At 44.9% G+C, this 23901-nt stretch overlaps 1 protein-coding gene across 6 annotated transcripts in view; it reads right to left on the bottom strand.

Moving 5' to 3' along the window:
- The window catches only part of AUTS2 (activator of transcription and developmental regulator AUTS2), a 1062127-nt gene that overhangs the window by 308055 nt on the left and 730171 nt on the right, over positions 1-23901 (bottom strand). For all 6 annotated transcript variants that reach the window (XM_081819609.1, XM_081819612.1, XM_081819611.1 and 3 more), the window contains one exon: positions 5277-5306. In XM_081819609.1, the coding sequence (XP_081675735.1) occupies positions 5277-5306 (30 nt within the window). The remainder of the gene's footprint in view (positions 1-5276; positions 5307-23901) is intronic.

Here is a 23901-nt window from a genome sequence, read left to right as displayed (position 1 = left end):
GAACTGCCCAAATAACCTAGCTAATTTATAAATGGCTTAGAAGTATCTTAGGAGAAAATAAAATTGTAAAGGAAAGCCAGAAAGCTGGAAGAAGAGAGCACCTATTTGCCGGAGTCCGGGAACTAAACCCCGGGATTGATACAAAGCACACTCGAGTCTGGGCATCAGTTTTCTGAACCTGTTTCACTTACCCTCCATTTGGAGATGGATATCCAGGAAAGGAAATGCCCATTTATCAAAAACAATGAACATTACTGATCGCCTAATTTGTGCCAGGCGCTATGCTACGTGCTGGGGATAAAAAGGCAAGAACATGGGTCCCTGCTCTCCTCCTGGGCAATGGTGGTTGCTTTGCTGCTATGAAATTGGAAGGGGGGACAAAATTCCTTTTTCTAGCTGCAAAATAGGACAGTGTCTCTCATTGTCTCCTGATCAGAACAGGTCCTGTTTCGAAACCGAGGACTGAGGTTCTACAAGCAACAATGAGGGCCTTCTGAGCTTCTGGAATGTTGCTGAGGGTGCACAATCTTTACCAAGTGTGAACTGCGGCCAATCAGGGGATGGGACTCCTCCACTATAAGCACGAGCCACATGCCCGGCCTCCAGTCTGACATCTCAGCAGTTTCTGAGCCCTTCAGAAGCCAAATGAGGTTTGTGTGGAGTTAGGAACATAAGCCTCCGCTGATTTTCTCCCTGCTTTTCTTAGAAGCTGCCCCCTTCCCACACAAGTGAACACAAAATGATCAAACACAACACATTTTAGCATGAATCAAAAAATGAGAATGCACCAAAAAGTGTGTGCATGTTGGGGCGGGGGGGGCCAACAGGCAGTGCGGGCCACTGACGCAGACAATCAGGAGTACTGCATTTGCAGTTGACATGTCCTAGCAGGCTGTCCCGGGCACTTGGGAGCAAGTCACAGGAACCAAAAAAGCCTGGGTGTTAAAAAGCCCAGAGAGAGGAAAGTACCAGCAGGAGTCCTGTTCACGGCTATGTTAGGGAAAGGAGAATGGTTTCTATCTGGGAAGAGAGTGTGTGTGTACTGTGTGTCTGTGTAGCCCGTGTATCTGCACACGTAAGCACGTGGGTGCACGTACACACACAACACCTCTAAAGTTTTCAAGTCTTCTGTGCTATCAACATTTTAAGAGCATTAAACAAGGAGAAAGTAAATGTCTTTCTTTGACATTTGTGATAAAGCAGTGGTTCTCAAAATGAATTGCATATCAAAGTTATCTACGGAAGCTTTGCAAAAAATACAGATGCGCTGGCCCCACCCCAGAAGTAGTGAACTGGACCCTCTCTCCTGTGACAGGTGTCGGGAACTGACACTGGCATGTGGTACAAGGACCATCCGATTCCTGCAGGACAGCACGCTTGCTTTTGGCTCCGGGTTGTGGCCAGAGGAAAGCCTGATATTTGGGATAAGGAGTTTAAAAATCATTGTACGGGGGATCCTTCGAAATTTCCCAACACTTGCACTCAGTTTGTATGCCCTAGGGGATGAAGGCTGAGCCTCAGGTTTGAGTGAAACACACACACACACACACACACAGCTCCTATTCTCTGGCAATTTCTCTGACAGATCTTGAGCTTTCTGAAGAGGAGGATAGCCTTCTTCGTTTCCCAAGTGAGTCTCTCACTTCACCCCGAGTAAAACTCACGAGAGCTAAGGTTTATGAGCACTTACTATGGACCAGGAGCTGAGCCAAGCATCTTCGTTTAATGGTTACAGAACTATGGTGGAGCTGTTGGTATCCCGTTTGGGAGACGAGAGCACTGAGGCTTGCCCACTGCCACAAAGTATAAAGCAGAGCCAAGCCTGAGCCATCAGACTCGGAGGCCCAAGTGCTTGACCACTGGGCAAGATGCCTTCCAACCAGCTTTGTCCTGTGGCCACACAATAAACAGGAACTGGGTGGATAGAGAGAGAACTACTTTTAATCCCTACATTAATTTCATAACCAAATAGGGAGTGTTTCTTAGTAGGACGGGCTGCTGCCAGGGGTAGAGGAAGAGAAGAAACAAGAGAAAACACAGGCCAAATATGTGGAAAAATGCACGTCGCCTCTTTGTTCTTGTGATACCAATTCACTTTGAATGGGAGACGGGAATAATTGCTTCATTTGGGCGATTAAGGTGCAAAGGGCTTCCTCCTTTCTTTATGCCAAGTACAAGAAAGAACATTCCCACACCGAAGATGCGGAGTGTTCACAGCCTTCTCTAGCCCCCCACCCAACGCCTACCTTCCCAAAGTCCTCCAGGTTCTCGGCCACTAATGCGAAGTGTGCCCGCGTGGCTGGGAGGGGGCTGAGAGGGGCTTTGCTCGGTGGCTCATCAGGGCCTTTTCCACGTACAAGTGTGTCTCCTGCATGCGTGGAAAGCTCTGCTTTTCTCGCCCCTTTCCCAGTCACTTCCACATTAATTAGTAAGGGTATCATTTTATAAATTACAGCTTCGTATCAGAGGAAAGCAGAGTTTATCTTAATTCAGTCAGCTGTGTGAAATACAGTACCCTAATTTTAGCCCACCAGCGCTGCGAATCCCCGTGGAGTAAGAGAATGACAGGTCTTCCGGAGAGAAATCCCAGTGGGTCCCTGCAAGTCTCACTTTTGTCTCCAACAGCATCCCCGGTGAGGCTGCGGAAGGGATCCCAGGACACTGAGTGGCATCTTTTCCACCATTAGCAATTCAGATTTGAATGCGAATCCTCCAAGCAGCACATGAAAGCAGCCCTGGTTAGCTGTGGGGCTCAGAGGGGGGCCCAGGCAAGAGGCTCTGGCACAGAGGAGGCTGAGAGGGGCCCGGGCTCCAGCGCACAGCAGAAGCCTGGGAGGATGGTGTGAAAGTCGGTGATAAACACCAGACAATCTCAGTCCAAAAGGGGAAGCCTGACAGTCTTAACTGTAACAGAGCCAAGTAGGCACGACTGCAATTACAGTCTTGATTGCTCCTGCTGGGAGCCCTCTGGAGGAAGACCGGGTGGCAGGGCAGGGACAGATGATGGGAGCGTGGCTGTGCAGCAGCTCCCCATGAGGAGGAGGGCCTGCAGGGCTGCCACGGGCCTCAGGAAAAGCCACCGGGGCGGCCGGCCATCACCATCTCGTGCGCTTGCTCTACACATCTCTTTACTCTCCTTCGTGTCCCTGAAATCATCCCCAGCCCTGACTGGCGGGGCCCTGGCTCCCTTCCCACCGCCATTACTCTGCTCAGACGCTCTGCTGCTTCGCGCGCAGAGCTGGAACCCGGGGCAGCAAGGACACGGGCATTCGGGTCCTGGGGAGGGACTCGTTGGGATGCTGTCAGTGTGCAGGAAACACCTCGGCCCCCGGAGCACTCTGAAAACCACAGACGGCATGAGGCCCAGGCATCAGGAGGTTTGCGGCCCCCCAGGTGATCCGGCTGTGCATTCAAGGTTGAGACTGCTGACCCGGACACCTACGTGCAATGCAACACTGGACAACCTTATCACCTTCTCCCACTGCTGGAGACTGGGGGCCCTTCACGAATTCCGTTTGGACGTGAAACCCAGAGGAAGCCGCATCCCCTTGGAGAAGTGCCACCAGCTTGGAAGGTGAGATCAACCATCACCTGTAAAAGATCTCCTGGACCATCCAGAAAGTACCGGTCCCCCCTGGGTGCCCGGGATGCCTGACAGAATGACGTGAAGACCGCCATGTGGGAATGTGGCCTAGAAGGCCCCAGGGCCAGCGGGCACGCCTCAGACACTGAGCCTCTCCTGCTGTCCCTGTGCCTCTGGTGCCCACAGCACACCGGCTGCCCGAGGCACCAGGGCACCTACTTGCGAGGAGCTAGGACTCCCGGAGGCTGGAGGAAGGAAGCTCCTACTTGTCAGTTAAACAAAAGAATAATCCTCAGCCCCCTTTGCAGTGTGTACTTTCACTGTCATCCAGCAGCCCATTACCATGTCACAGCAAAGCGCACCCTTCCATAGGTCACTTTGTTTAAAATGACATGGATAATGCACATGTCAGCAAGCTGACAGTCCTGGCCGTCCTTCAGAGATAAAAACCTCAAGGCGAGAGCCTGTTCTTATCTAGGGGACATGCATTGGTCTATCATCCAAGTCAGGCAGAACATGATTTCTCCAGAGAGCACTTTTTTCATTTCCTGATTTTAAGGAAATCAAATAAGCACCATTTGTCTTCATCTGAATATGCTTGACCTGCTCAAATGATGATGTCTCGCATTTTTTAACAGGCTACATATGCTGAATTCAAATTAACGACAGTACAGAGCAAGAGCCTTTAGATCTCTCTTGGAAGCTGGCAGCAGAGAAGGAGGGAAAATTCTGGGCTTGATGGGAAGATCCCACCAAATACTGACTGCGGGATTCTGAGTAAAATCCACAAGCAAATAGGAGGCGAAAGGCAGAGAATGGGGCTCAAGAAATCCAGCTACGCAGGACAGACCCAGAAACTGGGGAAGGGATTACTGGTCCCTTCCTTTCGATGCCAGGCAATACAGAAACCGTGATATTCAGGCAACTCTTTTTGAAATACATAAGGTAGGAATAAAATTAGGAAGAAATCTGGTTGGGGGGTTGGGACAGCTAGAAAGAAAGACCAATCAAACAATCCCTTTGCCTCAGGCACAGAAAGTTCACTTTACCAGGTTGTGATCCAATCTTCTGAAAGCTCAAACACTGAGCTCCTTTTCTTGATCCACGTTGAACTGGATACACAGAGACTGGTGGCCATCAGCCTCAAAAGAGAGTATGTACATGCAGGAAGAACTGCCCTCCCCCCTGGCGAGAAGAGAGCCGTTCCCACCCAAGCTCTCCTGCCCACCCCTCACCCCATGATGAGAGTCCTAGAAACACACCATTCATATTTCTATCAAGAAGGCCAATATGTACAGAAAAGCAGGAAGAAGCAGGGAGGTCATTAAAAGAAATGGAGAAATGACATTATAAATGCAGACTAGCAAGTTTAATGTTCCATTCAAGGATTAAAAAGAAAAATCAGATGGTTATTAAAATAGTTTCCTCTTTTAAAATCTATAAAGTGAAAACTTGATGTTACATATACCCAATATTAACGGACATGTTTAAAAAAAAATGAAACTCACAAAGTAAATATGTTATTTCTTATCATAGGAAATGTCACTGTGTAAATACAACTGGTCTTTGCAGAACAGAAAAGGTGTGGTCAATATGAAGCTGGCATCCCACCACCCTATAACTGTGTGGGAGAACCATGGTGCTCAACTGTGCCCACAATGGTGGGGTGGGGGGTGGGGGGTGGGGGTCTTACCTTCTCTTCCTGGTCACTGTCGCTGTCACACTGAAAAGAAAGACAAGAGAATAGGGTTAGCGCAAAAATTGAGTAGATTTTTGTTTTTGATACAGAAAAAAAGAAAAAAAGATAAGTAAAGGAATTAGGGAATGTGGCCTGAGCCATAAAGAGTTTCTTCAGCTCAAATGCTCATAAACCAAATCAGAAGCAGAATGCTGAGAAGCTGCTCTGTTGATTTCACTTGATGCCTTTGCTCTGTGGTTCTTCTTGTGGTCTGTGGACAAGGTCTGGCAAGGTGCCTGGTCACAATGGTGAGCGCCCCACTGCCTGGGAGAGGGGGTGCCCGCTGAGGAGCCAATCCAGCCACAGGATTAAGGTGAATCAGAATCATTCAATGGGATTCAGAGCAAATCAATATCTTAATGGAGACCTTCTACCTTCAGCTAATGTTAATAGTTGTATCTCTCCTGCTGCTTTTTACACAGAAAAAAAGGTAAACCTCTGGACAGCTGCATTCTCTCATTTGGACTCTGAAGGAAACAGAACATAATAGGCAGAGCTCACCAGTTATGATGGCTGCCTTTTCTAAGGCCCGGAAAAAAGAGGGAATGTTCTCTACAAAAAAACATAACAAGGACAAGAAGAGGTCAGGGAAGTAAATCAATAACATGGGCAAAGAAATATGTTTTAAGGCGGCAGACTCACACCGTATCTAACAGATCCCAAATTCCAACTGGTGAGCTAAGTTTGGGATAACCAGAGAATGAGTTAACTCAAAACTCTGGCTTCCTCATTAGATGTGAAGGGGAAAAAATAAAAAACACATTTTCCTTTTTAATCCAAGGGTGTTTGTTATCCATCTGATTTTAAAAAGGGGGATGTGTTTTGTCAGAGTAAATGTGCAGCAGGATCAATATATTTGTTTGTTCACTCAACAGTCCTTGAAAAGCACTTCTAAGCTAGACAGATATTCGACCAAGACACAGAACTGGCCCTAGAGTAGCTTTCAGGTTAGCAGTAAAGAGAAAGCTAGAACACAAACACTGAGCAGAGGTGTGGCGTGATGAGAGCCATAGTCCATTAGGAGGACTCTTCCCATGGGGCGGAGGACAGACCACGTGCTGCGGGGGAAGACACAGGTCATGGGTGACCAGTTTGGCAACAGTTACAACGCTGTCTAAACCAGCACGACGCATGTCTGAAGAAAGGGAGGAACAGACGGCACAGCAATTCTGAAGGTAGAACCAACAGGACCTGGTAATACATGGGTATGAGAAACAAGGACGAGGGATGAGTCTAGGATGATGCCAAGGTTTTTAGTGTGGCCACCTGGACATGGGAGCTGGGGTAGCTATGAACAGAAACAGAAAATAAATTTGCTTATACAACAGCCACTACTGGCTAGATACCCACGGTAACGCACAACCCCTTCTCCCTAGTCTGTACTTTCTCCTGACAGTTGGAGACTGAAAAAAGCCAGGTGGTCTCTCTTTTCCAACTTTCCTTGCAGCTAAGGGTGCCCGTAAGACATGCTCTTGGCTGACACTTGAGGAAATGTCTGCCGAGGGCTCTGAAAACTTTTTCTCTCCTCAAAAAAAGAAGAAAAGCAGGAAGCACCTGCCTCTTGCCTTTGAACACGATTGTATGAGGACGTGATGTCCAGATCTGTGGCAGCCACCTTGCCAAAACGAGGCAGAAAGTCTAAGTACAAAAACAAGATGGCGGTGGCACAATGGGGACACTTGAACCAACCTAAGAGCAGCCTGCTCTCGCCATTTTTGTTCAGATAAAAATAATTTACCTTATCGTTTAAACCATTGTTAGAGCGCTTTCAATTGAGAGTAAGAGAAACTCCATCCTAAAGGACATCTTGCTATTATAAGATACAACTGGGGGATTACTTCCTCCTTCTAGCTTACACTCTCTGCACTGTAAGTATTTAGGAACTCACATCACAAACTCATAGACTAGAAGGTTCTAACACTTTCTACTGTCCATGCTGGTGCCTCCATGCCACAGGGTGATCAGAGTTTTAGTGACCATGCTTTAACCAAGTATAACTACATTGTTTTCAACCAGGCTTCCAAACCCAGATGGTCTAAACTTACTTTTGCCTGATGAGTGATTTCCCTATTATAATAAATCAAAAGAGGTGAGATGAAGACTTTGAAGGCCTAGGACAACAGACAGATGAGGTTCTCTTCTCCTGATCATGTGATTTTTCTCCCCCCATTGCCTTTAATTAGGGCTTCTTTGAGGTTCTTGAGTCCCGGGCACGTTTTCAAGAGTGACAAAGCATGATTCAGGAGGAGCGTGGAAGAGAGAAGCGTTTTTTTGCCAGGCAGGCTCATCTTCCCCAGATGTTCACAGCCCGCCTTGTGAGGTAATCAATGACAGCCGAAGGCTATGAAACAGCCCTTGCCCATGTCCCCAAGGACTGGTGTGCAGGGGGTAGAAGGAGTGGGGAGGCTGGGAAAGAGCCACTGCTGCCCATGTCCCCCCCACCAATCCTAACAGCAGTATGTCCCTGGGAATGGTTATTTCTATCAAAGTGTTAAGCTTTCTGCTTTCCAACAGTCCAGTTCTAATTTCAAGGTCCACTTAATTCTGCATCAAGTAATTACTGATATACCCAGAAGCACCTTGTCTCCAGAGTTAAGCATATGGTGAAGAACTGAGACCTACTGGTATCCATTATGGAAGCAGCACGGATGCCAAGCCGATTAAAAATGCTCAGGCTCCCCACACAACATGCCGGGTGAGTGACAGCTCCTCGACAAGGCCAGTCGCAGAGTCTGCCAAAACAGTCTCTGCTGCACTGGGGCCCACATGGTGTGCTGAGAAAACAGTTCCATTTCTGGTATTAAATTCCCATACTGACCCGAGGACTTTGCCGTGAGCTCAGCAGGAGCGCACCATCCAATTTACAGCTCCGCTCTCCGGAGCCTCGAGTGCCAGCCCCTGGCAGAGACGAATGATGGTCAACCCCTCCAGCTCATAAATTATGCAAAGGCAATAAATGCACTCAGCAAACAGCGCCTAACGTTTGCCTAGCCTGGCTCCTGACACACTCTGTAAAAAGCCAGAAGCTCGACACATACAAGAGGTCTATTCCACTCATAAAGGGGGTTTGTTGACAACCCCAGACGGAAAGCGAGCCACAGTCCTAAGGAGTCTTTCTGCTTCACTGGCAGCAGTTTATGGGCTGGCTTTATGAAAAAGAGAGGCTGTTTTATAGAGTCAGTGTGGGTAGAATTCATGGTCTCAAATTCACATTTAATACACTGTATGGCTTTCACACCCTAAGTTCAATACATTGTGGATTTTAGGCCAAATGATTCTTGGTCTTGAAAGGTTAAAAGAAGAAGTGTCTGCTCCCCAGTCCCTAGATACCCACTCCAATTTACAGGAGTTCACATCGAGCCACCTCCTGATTCAGACCTATGTTCTGCATGAGGCTGAGAAGTGGGAAAGGCACGTCGAATGCACAAATGGAGTCCCAGCTGATTTGACCATTTTAAGCATTTTGACATCAGGGTCCCGCATTGGTTTATTAGCAAACAGGTTGCATGCTAACGACCAGCTTGAGGTGACAGGGTACTCTCCATGACGAGATTTCAAAGCCCTTTGTGAAAAACTGAAAATATTTGCCTCCATTTTAAAAGCAAGAAATGAAAAGGAACAAGCAGGCCTTATAACTCAGGGAAGAATTCTTGGCCTCTGAGTCTTCAGACAAGTCCGTGACCCAAGCCCACCACAGACAAAAGAGGGAAACAGGAGCATGAAATCCAAGCCACATGCCTCAAAAGCAGGATTCAGAAAGGGGCGAGGGCCAAAGCACGGTACGGCCAGCCACTGGAACCCAAGCCCGCTCGACTTCACCTTCACCTTCTGTGTCCTCTGGTTTCACAAGTCAGAAGTGAGCCTGTGGGGGCAACCTCTTCCTTTCTCACTTAATTCCCACCCTTTAAACGCTTCGACCCACCCATGCACCTACCCAACATTTTCTCCTCTTAAAAATTAACGCATGTTGGGCACCTGGGTGGCTCAGTTGGTTGAGCGACTGCCTTTGGCTCCGGTCATGATCCTGGAGTCCCGGGATCGAGTCCCGCATTGGGCTCCCTGCTCGGCAGGGAGTCTGCCTCTCTCTCTGACCCTCCCCCCTCTCATGCTCTCTCTCTCTGTCTCATTCTCTCTCTCAAATAAATAAATAAAATCTTTAAAAAAAAAAAAGAAAGTCTGCCACTGGGGCACCTGGGTGGCAACCCACTCGGGCGCCCTCTCACTCCAGAGAGCTTCTCTCCTTTCCGCTCTCACCTTCACTTAATCAACTTTGACCTCACTTCAACCCTTGCGTACCCACGAGGTCCGGTCCTCCGCTCCGTGAGACAAGAGCCCTGCGACCCCGAAACAGCCAGGGAGCGGGTCCGGGTTCTGCGGGTTTATGACGGGAGATGTGAGGGAACGTCGCCTTGTTTTCTCATGACCTGGGCATTTGGGCTTGAAAGGCCTGTGTCTGCGCCTAAACGGCTCCGGTACCAGGAGGAGGACGAGGGAAAGTGGAAAAAGTCGGGGGGATAGGGGCGCCTGGGTGGCTCAGTTGGTTAAGCGACTGCCTTCGGCTCAGGTCATGATCCTGGAGTCCCTGGATCGAGTCCCACATCGGGCTCCCTGCTCGGCAGGGAGCCTGCTTCTCCCTCTGACCCTCCCCCCTCTCATGTGCTCTCTCTCTCTCATTCTGTCTCAAATAAATAAATAAAATCTTTAAAAAAAAAAAAATTAACGCATGTTTGCTGAAGATATTTTTAAAAATCACCCATGAACTTGCCACTCATAGGTAAACAACTAATACACCTGTATAATTCTTTCCAGTCTTTACTCCATCCTTCCCACACACATTTTAAGAAATGAAAATAAATTCCTACTATATTGTAGCCTGCTTTGTTTTCACATAATGTGTCAAATATTTTGTTCAATGAGTGAAACTGGCCCTGTCACATCACTTTTTTTTTTTTTTAAAGACCGCACTGTGATCCACCGTATGGATTGTAAATAATCTAGTAAGAAAATTCCCCAGTGCTGTTATTTGGATTGTTTCGACTGAACGTCCTGCAATGTTCCCCTCTTACAAATTCACCAATACTGCTCTTCTTAGTATCTTCTCATGGCCCTTCCTTCTCTGCATATCCCTTAATGTCACTGTCTCCCCAGAGTTGAATCTGCAGTCCTATTGTTTCTCGGTGATTTCCAGGGGAGCCCTTAAAGATCCCCTTGGTTCCATCTACCATTTATATTTTTAGACTGAAAAATCTCTATGCCCACCATCTGCCAGCTATGTGACTTTGGGAGAGTTGTTTCAGTTCTCTGCATCTCAGTTTACTTATCTGTAAAATGAGGGTAATAATGGCATTGCCCTCAAAGGTCGGTCAGCATAAAGTAAGTTAGTACATGTAAACAACTCAGACAATGCGTGGTACAGTCAGGGTAGACAATAAACGTTAACTGTTTTCAACGTATGTTTTTGTTTGCTATGCCCCCTTCCCGAAGCCCTGCAAACAGACTCAAGCATCCATTTAAATCCGGACTAGCCATCTTTGCTCCTCCCAAATCTGCCCCTCTCCCACCATGTCCTTAGTAATGCTATCACTGTTCAGTCTCGGTGAAGAGTCTTGTTATCATCCTTGACTCCATTCTTGAGCAAACCTACCTTCCTCTCTCACCCACATTACTGACTCTGCTTTCTAAATCCGCACCATTTCCACCACTGTGGCTGCTGCTTTAGTTCAGCCTTTTATTTTGTCATGACAAGAGGCTAATGACTGCTTTCCTGGGCCTATGGTGTCCTCCTTTTCTAGCCCTAGTCCTTACTGACCAGGGTGGATCTCCTCATCTTCCCTTTGATCATTATCTGACACTTCCCATGGCAACTCTTCATGTTGCCTCCCCACTCCCCACGTCCAACCATTCCTCCAACACAGTGCATCTCAAGCTTTCTGGGGCGAAGGGCCATTTGTTTTTGTTTTGTTTTCTTTAATTTCCAATACATCATATACTGATACTTCTGTAAAATATAATAAAAAATAAATTGCTAGGAAAATGAAAAAGAAAAGCAAAGACATATAAAAATATGTGTTACTATATTTAAGAGATATAAAATTACTCCACTGAATTGCTATAAAAGTTTCCAAATGCTTACTCTGAGCTGGCATGCTAATCTCTCAGTAGTTAAGTGAGAGCTCACGGCGTGGCCTCTGTCTGCACCTACACTTTGAGTAGCACTATCTTAACACACCCCTTGCTCTCGCCACACTCGGGCACACTTGGTCAAATGCCTAGGACTTACTATCTTTGCACTTAGCAATTCTCTCTACCTGGAATTCTATTCTCACAAACACAGTTCCCCTCTGTGAACTGTCCAATACTCTTCTTAGAATTAGGAATTCTTAGAATTAGAGTGCTCTTCTTTGAATTAATTGTTTCTGTCTCCATCCCTTACAAAACTGTATTTTCATTGTTTGCCACGAGAGACGTCCCTACTAGAGAGTTAGCTCTTGGGTAGGTAAGGGCAGTGCCTTGGGACATGGAAGATGCTCAATCATATTGATAAATGCATCTCATTCTTCTTTAGAATTCTTCAAACTGTGGTTGATTCCAAGTAACATAAACTATGATTCTGAAAAAACAAGTAATTCCAAAAAAAGAAGGCGTGGGAAACAACGACTAACTGAACTGCTTAATACAGTGGAGTGGAGGTTTGAACGCTTGGGGGAGGGTTAAAATCATTAGCAGAGCCTAGAGTTGGAGCCCAGAGAGAAATGCCTTCCATCAAAAGGCCCAGACAAGACATGATGATGATTTTATTGTATATTCCTCAAAAGCAAACATTTCTCATTTCCATGTGGGAATCTCAATATCTGTGTTTTAAGACTCTGATCCAAATCGAAGTAAGTCAAGGTCTGCGACACCTCTCCGCCTCATTCGGAATGAAGGAACAAGATGGAATTCTAGGTACCTCGTGATGGAATGCATTCTTAAGCAGAAAGTGGCAATCATTGAATATATCACATACAATGACATTGAGGAGGGCATTGCTCTCTATTCTGCTCAATGGACCTTGCTGGAACAGTTATTTTGTATCTCAAATCCATTTATCATCGCCACCAAAGATGTCAGGGCTGAACACCATCACTGAACAAAGTTATTTTATTCTTCTTTCTGCCTAAAGGAAATAAGAGGAAAATGAGGGAGAACCCCAACTTGTAAACTACAGCATCTAACATCAAGTACAATTTAACTTTGCCAGTGACAAAACAAATCGATTTCCCTTTGGGGCAGGCGGTTTATCTACGACTGTAAAGACATCCCTCACCTAAAAGCAATTTCAGAAGAAGCCACCTAGAGAAAACATGACACTTTTCTTTTTTTTTTTTTTAAAGATTTTATTTATTTATTTGAGAGAGAGAGAGAATGAGAGACAGAGAGCATGAGAGGGGTGAGGGTCAGAGGGAGAAGCAGACTCCCTGCTGAGCAGGGAGCCCGATGCGGGACTCGATCCTGGGACTCCAGGATCATGACCCGAGCCGAAGGCAGTCACCCAACCAACTGAGCCACCCAGGCGCCCGACACTTATTTTCTTATTTAAAGAAGTAAGGTAGCAGCACAGTGACTAGAAACATGTCCGCCACCATCTTCCCGTCTGCCCAATTCCTTGTACGTGTACAAACATGGAGCCATTTTGTGCCCACATATGGCAACTCTGATGTTGTCTGTCTTCTGTCACCCCACAAAGACCTCATTTCACACTCTCGCATAAACTTTGGGCTCTAAGTGAAATTCAAAGCTATTGGGAACCTTGGAATAAAAGGAATATTTTAATCCTGAAAATGGTTTGAGGTACTCTTGCTGATGGTAACATGATGCCATTGGCCCTCTTCCCTTCCATCTCAGCAGTTAACTATGCCTGAGCAAATAAAATAGCTCTTTTTTAAGAAGTGAAAGTGTAATCTAGAGATTTGTTTGCCAAACAGTCGTTTAAGAGAGGAGAATAAAGCTTCTGACAGTCACAAAACGAGCGCATTAGGAAATAATATAAGGTCTACCAATCTTTAGCTGTTCAGGAGCTAGGAAGGAGAGCAAATCTTCAGAAGCTTCTGGAATTCTGTACTGGTGACCTATTATTCCTATGGGGAGCTCATTTTTGCAAGTTCACAGCTTGAATTGGCCAGGTCTCAAATAGCCAACGTGATCTGAGGGGGCTAACAGAACACTTCTTATTCTCCTCCCGGGTCTCTCAGATGATCATACACTTTAATTCAACAAATAATTTTAAAGTCTCTACTATGTGCTAGGTTCATTCTGACCACTCGTTAGGAGTACAAATACATTGCCAGAAATCAAGCTGTCTAAATTTGAAGTTCTAAAGGTCACAAATTAATTTTCAACATTTTTTTTCCTTTTTGTCACTTTCAAATCCAGGTATATTTCATAAAACAGTCTGTATGCTGTAAATTTCCACTTAGCTCATTAAAATATTGTTGGGCTTTTGTAAGTGGAAGAAGTGGATATTTCACAAATCTCTGGAGTTCAGCTTTTTTTTTCCCCTTTAGAAGAAAGGAAGTCACACTTTGCCAGGTATAAACATACATAAACCCCAAAGATGAAATTTACTTAAAACCCAGAGCCCACAAGCGTCAGTGGTTGCCAAAATGAGAAAAATGAGTTTCTTGTCCAAAGGTAAAACTGACAGTCTAGGGCCAGGTGATTTGTAAACGATCTCTTATAAGCTTAAGCAACAGATCCTTTGCCTCTTTGTCATTGATTTACTGATTCTAAGTCATCAATAGCATTAATCCTTACCTGCCTGGGGACCGATTACAAATGACTTTGAAGATGGTGTGAAGCAAGAGTTTGTTATGAGACCACAGTATTACTGCCAGGGAGACCTTCTCAGCTACGTTCTCTGGCAATATTATATTTGTGACCCCTTGTAATGTTGCAATCTTCCCTTTCCAGATCACAGCTGCTTGTTCCTTTGGGTGGGGCCTGAGACCCCTGGGTTTGCTTCAACTAAACCTTGGTTCTTTTCAGAGTCCTGTGTGAGCTAATAAAACCCAAATTTGCTGATGAGTAAAAAGGAAAAGCATGTTATGGGTTAAAATAATACAAGAGTCTATTTTTTCCACTGTGTTGTGATCCATAGAAATCACCCTGAGCCTTTTCCCTTTCTTCTCTGCCTGGGAAGCCAATTGCTTTGATTGCAGTGATATGAGCTAGCTAAAATGACTTGCCCTTGCTTGTGAGGCAAATGGAACATGCTAATAGAACTTATCGCATTACCCGATGCAAAAGTGCCATAGCTCATTACTTTAAGATAAAAGGATATCATTGCAGACGGCAAGCAGAATTGACTTTCTGAGGCCCGGCTTGATGATGATTTAATCAACTGCTCTCTTTCACTTCTCATCTCTGCGTCTGTCGGTTTCACAGGTGCCGTTAAATGAGACACTCAGAAAGTGAGCAGAGGGAAAGAAATTGCTGTCATTACTTTTCAAGAAAGGAGGTATGCAAATTTTCGACAGAAAGATTGCGTTCATAATGGGCCTGGTAAAATACAAGGATCATGCTTGACAGGTGAGGGCAAGCCATTCGTATGTCCTTAAAGTGGAGCAACCGTCCTCGTTTAGAAATGCGCTCGGTAAGAGAAACTACAAATGAGAGACCGGGCGGGGCCGGGGGCCCAGGCAGGCTGGAATCGCGCAGGGTTGGTCCCTGCTGGTCCAGGATCTAGAAGGGGGGAGGGAGCTCAAAGTCTTGAGGAAGCCAAAGCCAGATGATCAGATAACAAAGCCTGGTAGCTCTTAGTCTGAACCAAAATGGCAACAAGCTCTTACAAAGCTCATCTTTTTTCTTTTTTTTTTTTTTAAGATTTTATTTATTTATTTGACAGAGAGAGACACAGCGAGAGAGGGAACACAAGCAGGGGGAGTGGGAGAGGGAGAAGCAGGCTTCCCGCGGAGCAGGGAGCCCGATGCGGGGCTCGATCCCTGGACCCTGGGATCATGACCTGAGCCGAAGGCAGACGCCTAACGACGGAGCCACCCAGGCGCCACCAAAGCTCATCTTTTCTTTCACATAGGACTGTGGAGCCAGTTTGCCTGGATTCAAATCTTAGCTCCACTACTTACACGATCTGGAGGGCCTTAGCAACTAACTTAACCTTTCTGTGCTTCAGCTTCATCTTCTATGAAACGGGGAGCTACCAGCAGCATACTACCCCCCAGGGTTGTCGAGACCATTCAAGTCCGTAAGTATACATATATATGTATTTGTGTATTTATGGACCTCATAATATATATATGATATATATATTATACATATATATACACACACACATAACATTAGAAGGTGTAGAACCATGCCTGATACATAGGAGGCACTCAGCAGACGTCAGAAAGCATGCATTCATTCATTCTTCAACAAACACTGAGTATCTTTTTTTTTTTTTTTTCTTAAGAGGATGTGTGCCAGGTGCTGGAAACCTACCTGGCTGTGGTTTCAACAGAATACAATTAAGTTTTCATTGACTTCGCATACATAAGTCTTGCTCCCCTGGCAGATGGGGAGCTCCTCGAGAGACACTCTGGCTGGCCCTGGAATCATCACAGGGCCTACGGCAGTCTTAAGAACCCTAAAAGACGCTCAACACCGATTTGATGTTTTATGGAGTCCCCTCCCTCCCCCCTCCTCCTCATTGCATATATCTGACACTGCGTGGAGAGCACAAGCCCTCAGAGGAATCTCCTCTTGGAGCAGGAAATTCGTCTTTAGTGGGGACCCTCAGGCGATCGCTCTGTGCCCTAGCCTGGGAAAGGAACAGACAGTCTGGCCTGAACCACCTTCAGGAAAGCATGATGAATCTGAATAGATTAAATGATCAGGGTAGTATGAACAGAGATGTTTTTTCATCCACTCTGCCTTCAATAGGTAATTGTTCTATTTTCTCCAACACTCAAAGTAAAAGCATCTTTCTTAAAGTGCCTGTAACTCTGAGTTCTTTTTCCCCAGGTAATGAAGCTGCTGCAAACCCTTCTTCCTTCCAGTCCCTAAGGTTGTGAGGCGCAGAATGCAGCTCCTGCATTCCATGCTAAGTGGCACCTACTCACTGACGGGACAACAGCAGAAAGAGGAGGGTCCATGACAGCAGAGCAGCTCCGAGCCCTCTGTTTTGGAAAAGCCTGGTTCGGGGTAGGGATTCTGCATAGGAACTCTCTCTCTCTCTCGGAGCATCTTTGCCCCTACAACAGCCAGCTGACAGCCATCAGTCATTAACAAAGAATGTTCTGACAACAGCCCTGGGAGGGAAGTGTTAGGACCCCTCTGTTTTCAAGATGAGAAGTTAAGGCTTCCAATGGGGCAGGCAGTACTCAAACCCAGTTCTGTCCTCTGCAGCTCATGTTCCCAGCAAGGACAATATAGCCCCGCTCGCTCTCTCATGCACTGTACGAAGAGACTACTAGAAAAACATCATTCTGATTAACTGCTGGGCACGGGTAGAGGCAGGCTGAAACTGAAAAGAGGTTATAATGACCCTAAGTGGCAGTGAGTGAATGCAGCCAAGCAGCCACATTTCTACCCCACCCAGAGAGCAGCTCTCCCTTAGGAGGTGAACCTAGCACAGTACCTGGCTCAGGAAAGTGCTCATTAAATCTGAAGCTGACCTAGGTTCAAATTCTGATCCCTCTAACTTAGCAGCCATGCAGTCTTGGCAAAGACACATAATATCCTGGAGCCTACCTTTCCTTTTTTCCAGCCTGGAAATGGGAATGATATATACTCCACGGAATTTTTGTTACAATGAAATGAGTTCAAGCATTTGAAAGCAGCCAGAAAGAAATACTAATAGCTTTACTTTTTCCAACTCTTTCATGAAAGAAACGCTGTATCAGACACAGAAATGAGGTAACGATTGTTATTTAAATGTTGGGTTTAATTTCTTTATAATTTTATTGCCTGACAGGAGATCATATTCTGTAAGAATTTCTGCTTGGGAGGTGTTTGAAGACTCGCTACTATACTAGACGGGAAGAGAAACAACAGCCCAAACAAGCAGAAACAGAAACTATCATTCCCTCTCAAAGTAGAATAACAAATGGTTTTATTTCACTGATAAAATACACGCATGCCTTGGGAGATATTACAGGCTTGGTTCCAGACCACTGCAATAAAATGAACATCGAAATAAAGTGAGTTGAATGAAATTTTTGGTTTCCCAGCTCATATAAAACTTATGTTTACACTACTCTGTAGTCTATTAAGTGTGCAACAGCACTATGTCTAAAAAAAACCAGCGTACACACCTTAGTTAATAAATACTTTATTGTCAAAAAATGCTAACCATCCTCCGAGCTTTCAGCGAGTCGTATCTTTTTGCTGGTGGAGGGTCTTGCCTTGGTGTGGCCGGCTACTGACTGATCAGGGTGGTGGCTGCTGAATGTTGGGGTGGCTGTGGCCATTTCTTAAAATAAGGAGGCAATGAAGTTCACCACATTAACTTTTCCCATCATTAACAATTTCTCTGTGGCATGTGATGCTGTCAGAGAACATCTCACCCACAGGAGAACTTCTTTTAAAACTGGAGTCAATCTTCTCAAACCTGATTTGCTGCTTTATCAACTCTGTTTATGTCATTTTCTAAATCATTTGTTGTCATTTCAACAGTCTTCCCAGCATCTTCACCAGGAGTAGATCCCTTCTCAAAAACTACTTTCTTTGCTCATGCAGAAGAAGCAACTCCTCATTCAACAAAGTTTGATCACAAGATTGCTGCAATGCAGTCCCGTCTTCAGGCTCTGCTTCTAATTCTAGTTCTCTTGCTGCTTCCCCCACCTCTGCATGACTGCTCCCCTTAAGTCCTGAACCCCTCAAAGTTATCCATGAGCACTGGTAATCAACTTCTTCCAAACTCCCATTAGTGTTGATATTTGACTTCTTCCTATAGGTCATGAATGCATTTAATGCCACTGAGGATGGTGAAGCCTTTCCAGAGACTTTTCAATTTATGTTGCCCAGATCCATCAGAGAAATCACTGCTATGGAAGCTACAGCCTTATGAAATCTATTTCTTAAATTACAAGACCTGAAAGTTGATATGACTCCTTGATCCACAGGCTATAGAATGGATGTTGTGTTAGCAGGGATGAAAATAACACTAATCTCATTCTACGTCTGCATCAGAGTTCTTGGGTGAGCAGGTATGTTGTCAGTGAGCAGTAATGTTTTGAAAGGAATCTTATTTTCTGAGGAGTATGTCTCAACAGTGAGCTTAAAATAGTCAGTAAACCAAAATTTGTCAGCAGATGGGCTGTCATCTATGCTTCGCTGTTCCATTTACAGAGCCCAGGCAGAGTAGATTAGCACAATTCTGAAGGGCCCTAAGATTTTCATAATGGGACATGAACACTGGCTTCAACTTGAAGTCACCAGTTGTATGAGCCCCTAACAAGAGTTGGCCTGTCCTTTGAAGCTTTGAAGCCAGGCATTGACTTCTCCTTTCTGGATATGCAAGTCTTCGATGGCATCTTCTTCCAATAGAAGGCTGTTTCATCTACACTGAAAGCCTACTGTTTGGTGTAGTCCCCTTCATGAATGTTCTTAGCTAGATCTTCTGAATGACCTCCTGCGGCTTCTACCATCAGCATCTGCTGCTTCATCTTGCACTTTAATGTTATGGAGATGGCTTCTTTCCTTAAACCTCATGAATCAATCCCTACTAGCTTTAAACTATTCTTCTGTAGCTTCCTCGCCTTCACAGAATTCAAGAGAGGTAGGGCCTTGCTCTAGACTGGGCTTTGGCTTAAGGGAATGCTGTGGCTGGTTTGATCTTCTATGCAGACCATTCAGATTTTCTCTATGCCAGCAATAAGGCTGCTTCACTTTATCGTTCATGTGTTCATTAGAATAGCACTTTTAATTTCCTTCAAGAACTTTTCCTTTGCTTTCGGCCTATCTTGGCTTTAAGCAAGTTTTTTTTTTTTTTAATTTTATTTATTTATTTGAGACAGAGAGAATGAGAGAGACAGAGAGCACATGAGAGGGGGAAGGGTCAGAGGGAGAATCAGGCTCCCCACCGAGCAGGGAGCCCGATGCGGGACTCGATCCCGGGACTCCAGGATCATGACCTGAGCCGAAGGCAGTCGCTTAACCAACTGAGCCACCCAGGCGCCCTTTAAGCAAGCTTTTTTCACTAAGCTTAATCATTTGTAGCTTTTGATTTAAAGGGAGACATTTGTGACTCTTCCTTAAACACTCGAGGTCACTGTAGGGTTATTAACTGGCCCAATTTCAAAATCACTGTGTCTTGGAGAATAGGGAGGCCCACGGAGAGGGCGAGAGATGGGGGAATGTCCAGTCAGTCGAACAGTCAGAACACACACAATCTTTATCTATTAAGCTCACTGACTGATGGGAGCACAGTTCATGCCACCCCAAAACAATTACAATAGTGACATCAAAGATCACTGATTTCAGATCACCATGACTAATATAATAAAAATGAAAGAGTCTGAAATACTGCGAGAATGACCAAAACATGACAGAGAAACGAACTGAGCAATGGTGTTGGAAAAACGGCACCGACAGAATTGCTTAATTCAGGGTTGCCACAGACCCTCAGTTCAGTACGTGTAAAACAAGGTATCTGTGCAGCATCACAAAGGGAAGTGCAGTAAGATGAGGAATGGCTATACCGACAGGCAAGACACCTTAGAATTCAACTTTCTAAGTGTTCCTTTAGGTTCCTGATGCACATTTTTCTGGGTGGATATAATCTGGATTTACTCTTCAGTCAGAGAGTAGCCAGGAACCTGTACATAGGAACTAAAGTAAAAGGCACAGCTATGAGAACTGGAGTCAAAACTGGTAGGTTACGCAGAGTACAGTGACGACCTGTGGGTTTTGACATGGGCAAGACGTTCGCTCGAATTCAAATTGGCAAAATAAATGGATAGAATGGGTATCGAAAAGGTCAGATGATTATTGGTACAACTAGGAAGCCAGCCATCTTGGACTCTGTCCAGGGATTTGGACCAATCAGGGTTTAGGAGCTACCTGGATGGCCCTTTGCACAGAATTTATATATACGCAAGGCTGACTTAAGGACTTATCTAACCAAACCAACCAACAGAGTAACCTTGGGAGGACATAAAACTTCCAAGAGCATTAAGGTTGGTAACTGCGCACGCGGGGATTGGTTGGGAGACTATAATTAAAATGCCTGGCACTTAGTAGGCACACTCGACAAACAGTCCAAACAGACTACTTCTATCCCATTTGGGAATGCCTGTTCTCTCTCCCATAGATATGAAGGCTTTCTCTGACTTCTCTGCATCTTCAACACTGTGGTCAGAGTTTGCTTATATTCTGCTCTTCCTAAATCTGACACTTGAAGAGTGCTCAATAAATAATGTGAGAGAATGAATTTGTAAATTACATTAGCAAAATATCTGAGGGAAGGTGTCATGGAAACTGTTTAATTGAGGAGATCAAGAAATACACAGTGGCTGATGGAATGAATACTAAAATGTTTGAAAGTATGGGTGTCTGTGTGTATGAGAAAGACAGAAATAATTTTTTTTTTTTAAAGATTTTATTTATTTATTTGACAGACAGAGTCACAGTGAGAGAGGGAACACAAGCAGGGGGAGTGGGGGAGGGAGAAGGAGGCTTCCCGCAGAGCAGGGAGCCCGATGCGGGGCTCGATCCCAGGACCCTGGGATCATGACCTGAGCCGAAGGCAGACGCTTAACGACTGAGCCACCCAGGCGCCCCCAGAAATAATTTCAAGGCAAAAGAAAATCCAAAGAAAATAACACCAAACATTTGAAGAAATCCAATTTTAAGGTTATTCCTTTAAGAAAAATCAGGAGACTCAAAATCCTAAAATATTTCCTTTTACATTTGACTCACTTCAAGCCAACTGAAGCAATTGGAATTGAAGAGGAAAGGGAGCATGGTGCTCTCATATTGCTGAAACATAGTGGCCACATTAGCAACTTCCCACCCATCAGACTTTTTGTTTTGGTTTTAAAATGCAAGAGAGTGAAAAGCGTAGCTAAAGGAATAGAAATATCGCCTGAGACAAAGTGATTTACAAATGTTAGACGGTGGTTCAAGAAGATCCAAAGACATGGTGGGCTGCCATTCCAGAGGATCCAGAAACTGATTTTTCTTTTTTTTTTTTTCCTACCAGGCACTTCACTCTTGCCCCTCTTAGAATCCATCATATTCATAACTGGCATTTCAAATTAAACTGTACCTAACAACAGTCTTTATTTTAGGATGGCTTGAAAGCCTATCTTATAAATCATAAACAAGGAAGGGTAGGATTACTATAAATTGTTTGCAAGAAAATACAAATCGCCAAGATAAAAACACCCACTGGTCTGCCAGTTTCAAGTTTTCCTGTTTTGACATACTATATGCAGTAATTTGGTACCCACAATCTCTTATTAGAAAATGAATGTGCTATCTTTCTGAATGCTGCAATTACAATAATTGAATTTAAAATGGGGATTGAGTTTCTCTGTTTGGAGGAAAAGAATAATTATGTATTTCTGATTAAAATCAAGGGGACTGAAAAGGGGTTGTATGAATTCCAGCTTCAGTCTCCCTGAGTGACTCCTCATGAGGCCAGAGAACAGAAACACTCAAGAGCAGAGAAATGGACGAGGACCTCAGCAGCGGGCACTCTCTTTGGCCTCATTTGCTTTGTCTCCTGGCCTTCCGTCCGAACACCATGAGCACCATGGCATGGCTGCGTTGTAAATGGCAGCCATGCTGGAGTTTCCCACTATGTCAAAATTAAATTAAGAGTTAAAATGCAGGGCGCCTGGGTGGCTCAGTTGGTTGAGCGACTGCCTTCAGCTCAGGTCATGATCCTGGAGTCCCGGGATCGAGTCCCGCATCGGGCTCCCTGCTCAGCAGGGGGTCTGCTTCTCCCTCTGACCCTCTTCCCTCTCGTGCTCTCTGTCTCTCATTCTCTCTCTCTCAAATAAATAAATAAAATCTTAAAAAAAAAAAAAAAAAAAAGTTAAAATGCAAGGAAAACAAACATCTCTTTGTGTTGAAAATGCCTGTCCCCTTTCAGACTGCCAACATTTTGGAGTAGTTTTTATTTCTTCTTTATAGAACCTCTTCTCTGGGTGGGTGGGTGGGTGGGGGTTTATAATGGCAGAAAGATTGGGGGAGAAGGGAACTAATGATATTTTCTTTTATTTTACCAAAAAAAAATTATATAAAAAGCCATCTTTAAGGTTCAGATGTAAGAAAGGAAAAGGGATCCAGAAAGAACAGGGCTCTCTTGCCTTTGTCATGCCTTTTTATTTTATTTTGGATGGTACCATTCAGTCTTCTGAAACCCCCATTTAGCCAAATGTGAAGGTGAAATGGAGTCTCATAAGTCCTCCTAAATATTCCTTAAAATACAGCTTCCTAAGAAAAGAGAACAGTTTTTCTAGCACAAAACGAGCCACGGATTGTCCCTTTATATTGTTTACTTTTTATCTTAAGTGGCTTTAATGGCTTTATTGAGCTATTAACTGACAAGACTACACTAGCCATATTTAAAATGCACTGTTTGACACATTTGTACATATGTATACACCCATGAAACCATCACCACAATCAAGACGGTGAATACATCCACAGCCCTCAAAAGTCTCCCCCATGCTTCTTTGTTAATCCTGCTCTCCCCACCCTGCCCATACCGCCCCTCCCCCGCACTGATCTGCTTTCTGTCACTACAGATTAGTTTGTATATTTTCTAGAGTTTTATATAAATGGAATCATACAGTATGCACTCTTTTTGTCTGGTTTCTATCATTCACTGCTTACTATTTGGACGCCTAATTAAAAGGGAGCCTCCTAGCTCAAGAGCAGAGGGCGGCCTGTAGAAGCCGCCTTGGCCACGGTTTACTGTCACCCCCTAGGAAGAGGACCGATTACTTGGTCTTACTTTATTCTTAGGCTTTATTATGTACTTGAGTAATCAAGAAGCATTTCTATGGCAGAGGGTTTATTTTACTCTATAAATCCAAGAAGGAGAAAATGCTATTAAGACATCAGTATGGATGGGTCTGCTGCTCTGTAACACTATGAGAAGAACGTGAGCAACAGATTTAATCTCAGAAGGTTACAGAGCAGTCACAGCTCCTGGCTGGATGGCAGGAATCGTAAAAGACTCAGGCAAGATCTACAGCAATGCACCGTGAACCAATGGGACTCTCGGAGCAAAAAAAAACCCCCAAACTGAATAGGCATGCTGGTCGTCTACCCAGAAAGAATTATAAGCACTGGCTTAAGTGGAATGTGAAGAGCCCCTCTCAAAAATCCAAAATATTTCTTAACAGAACAAATAAAAAGGTAGCAAACAAATGTTGAGTGCAGGCTGACTGTGTGGAAAGCCTCCCCTCAGGTTTAGGAACTCGAGGGTCGAGGGTCGCCTGGCGGTTCCCAGGAGGCTCTTCATTCTCTTCCCCGCAACGCCTGCCCCCAGTGCTCCGTGGTAATGATCAGCTGAGCATCTTTTCTCTAGCTAGCCCTTGGAAACTCACCCTTCCTTTCAAAAGCAGACAGGTCAATTCATGGA

This window comes from Leptonychotes weddellii, chromosome 5 (genome assembly GCF_054177405.1).
Source record: "Leptonychotes weddellii isolate Sample4059 chromosome 5, ASM5417740v2, whole genome shotgun sequence".
Classification (NCBI taxonomy): Eukaryota; Metazoa; Chordata; class Mammalia; order Carnivora; family Phocidae; genus Leptonychotes; species Leptonychotes weddellii.
This window is presented reverse-complemented; position numbering and strand designations above follow the sequence as displayed.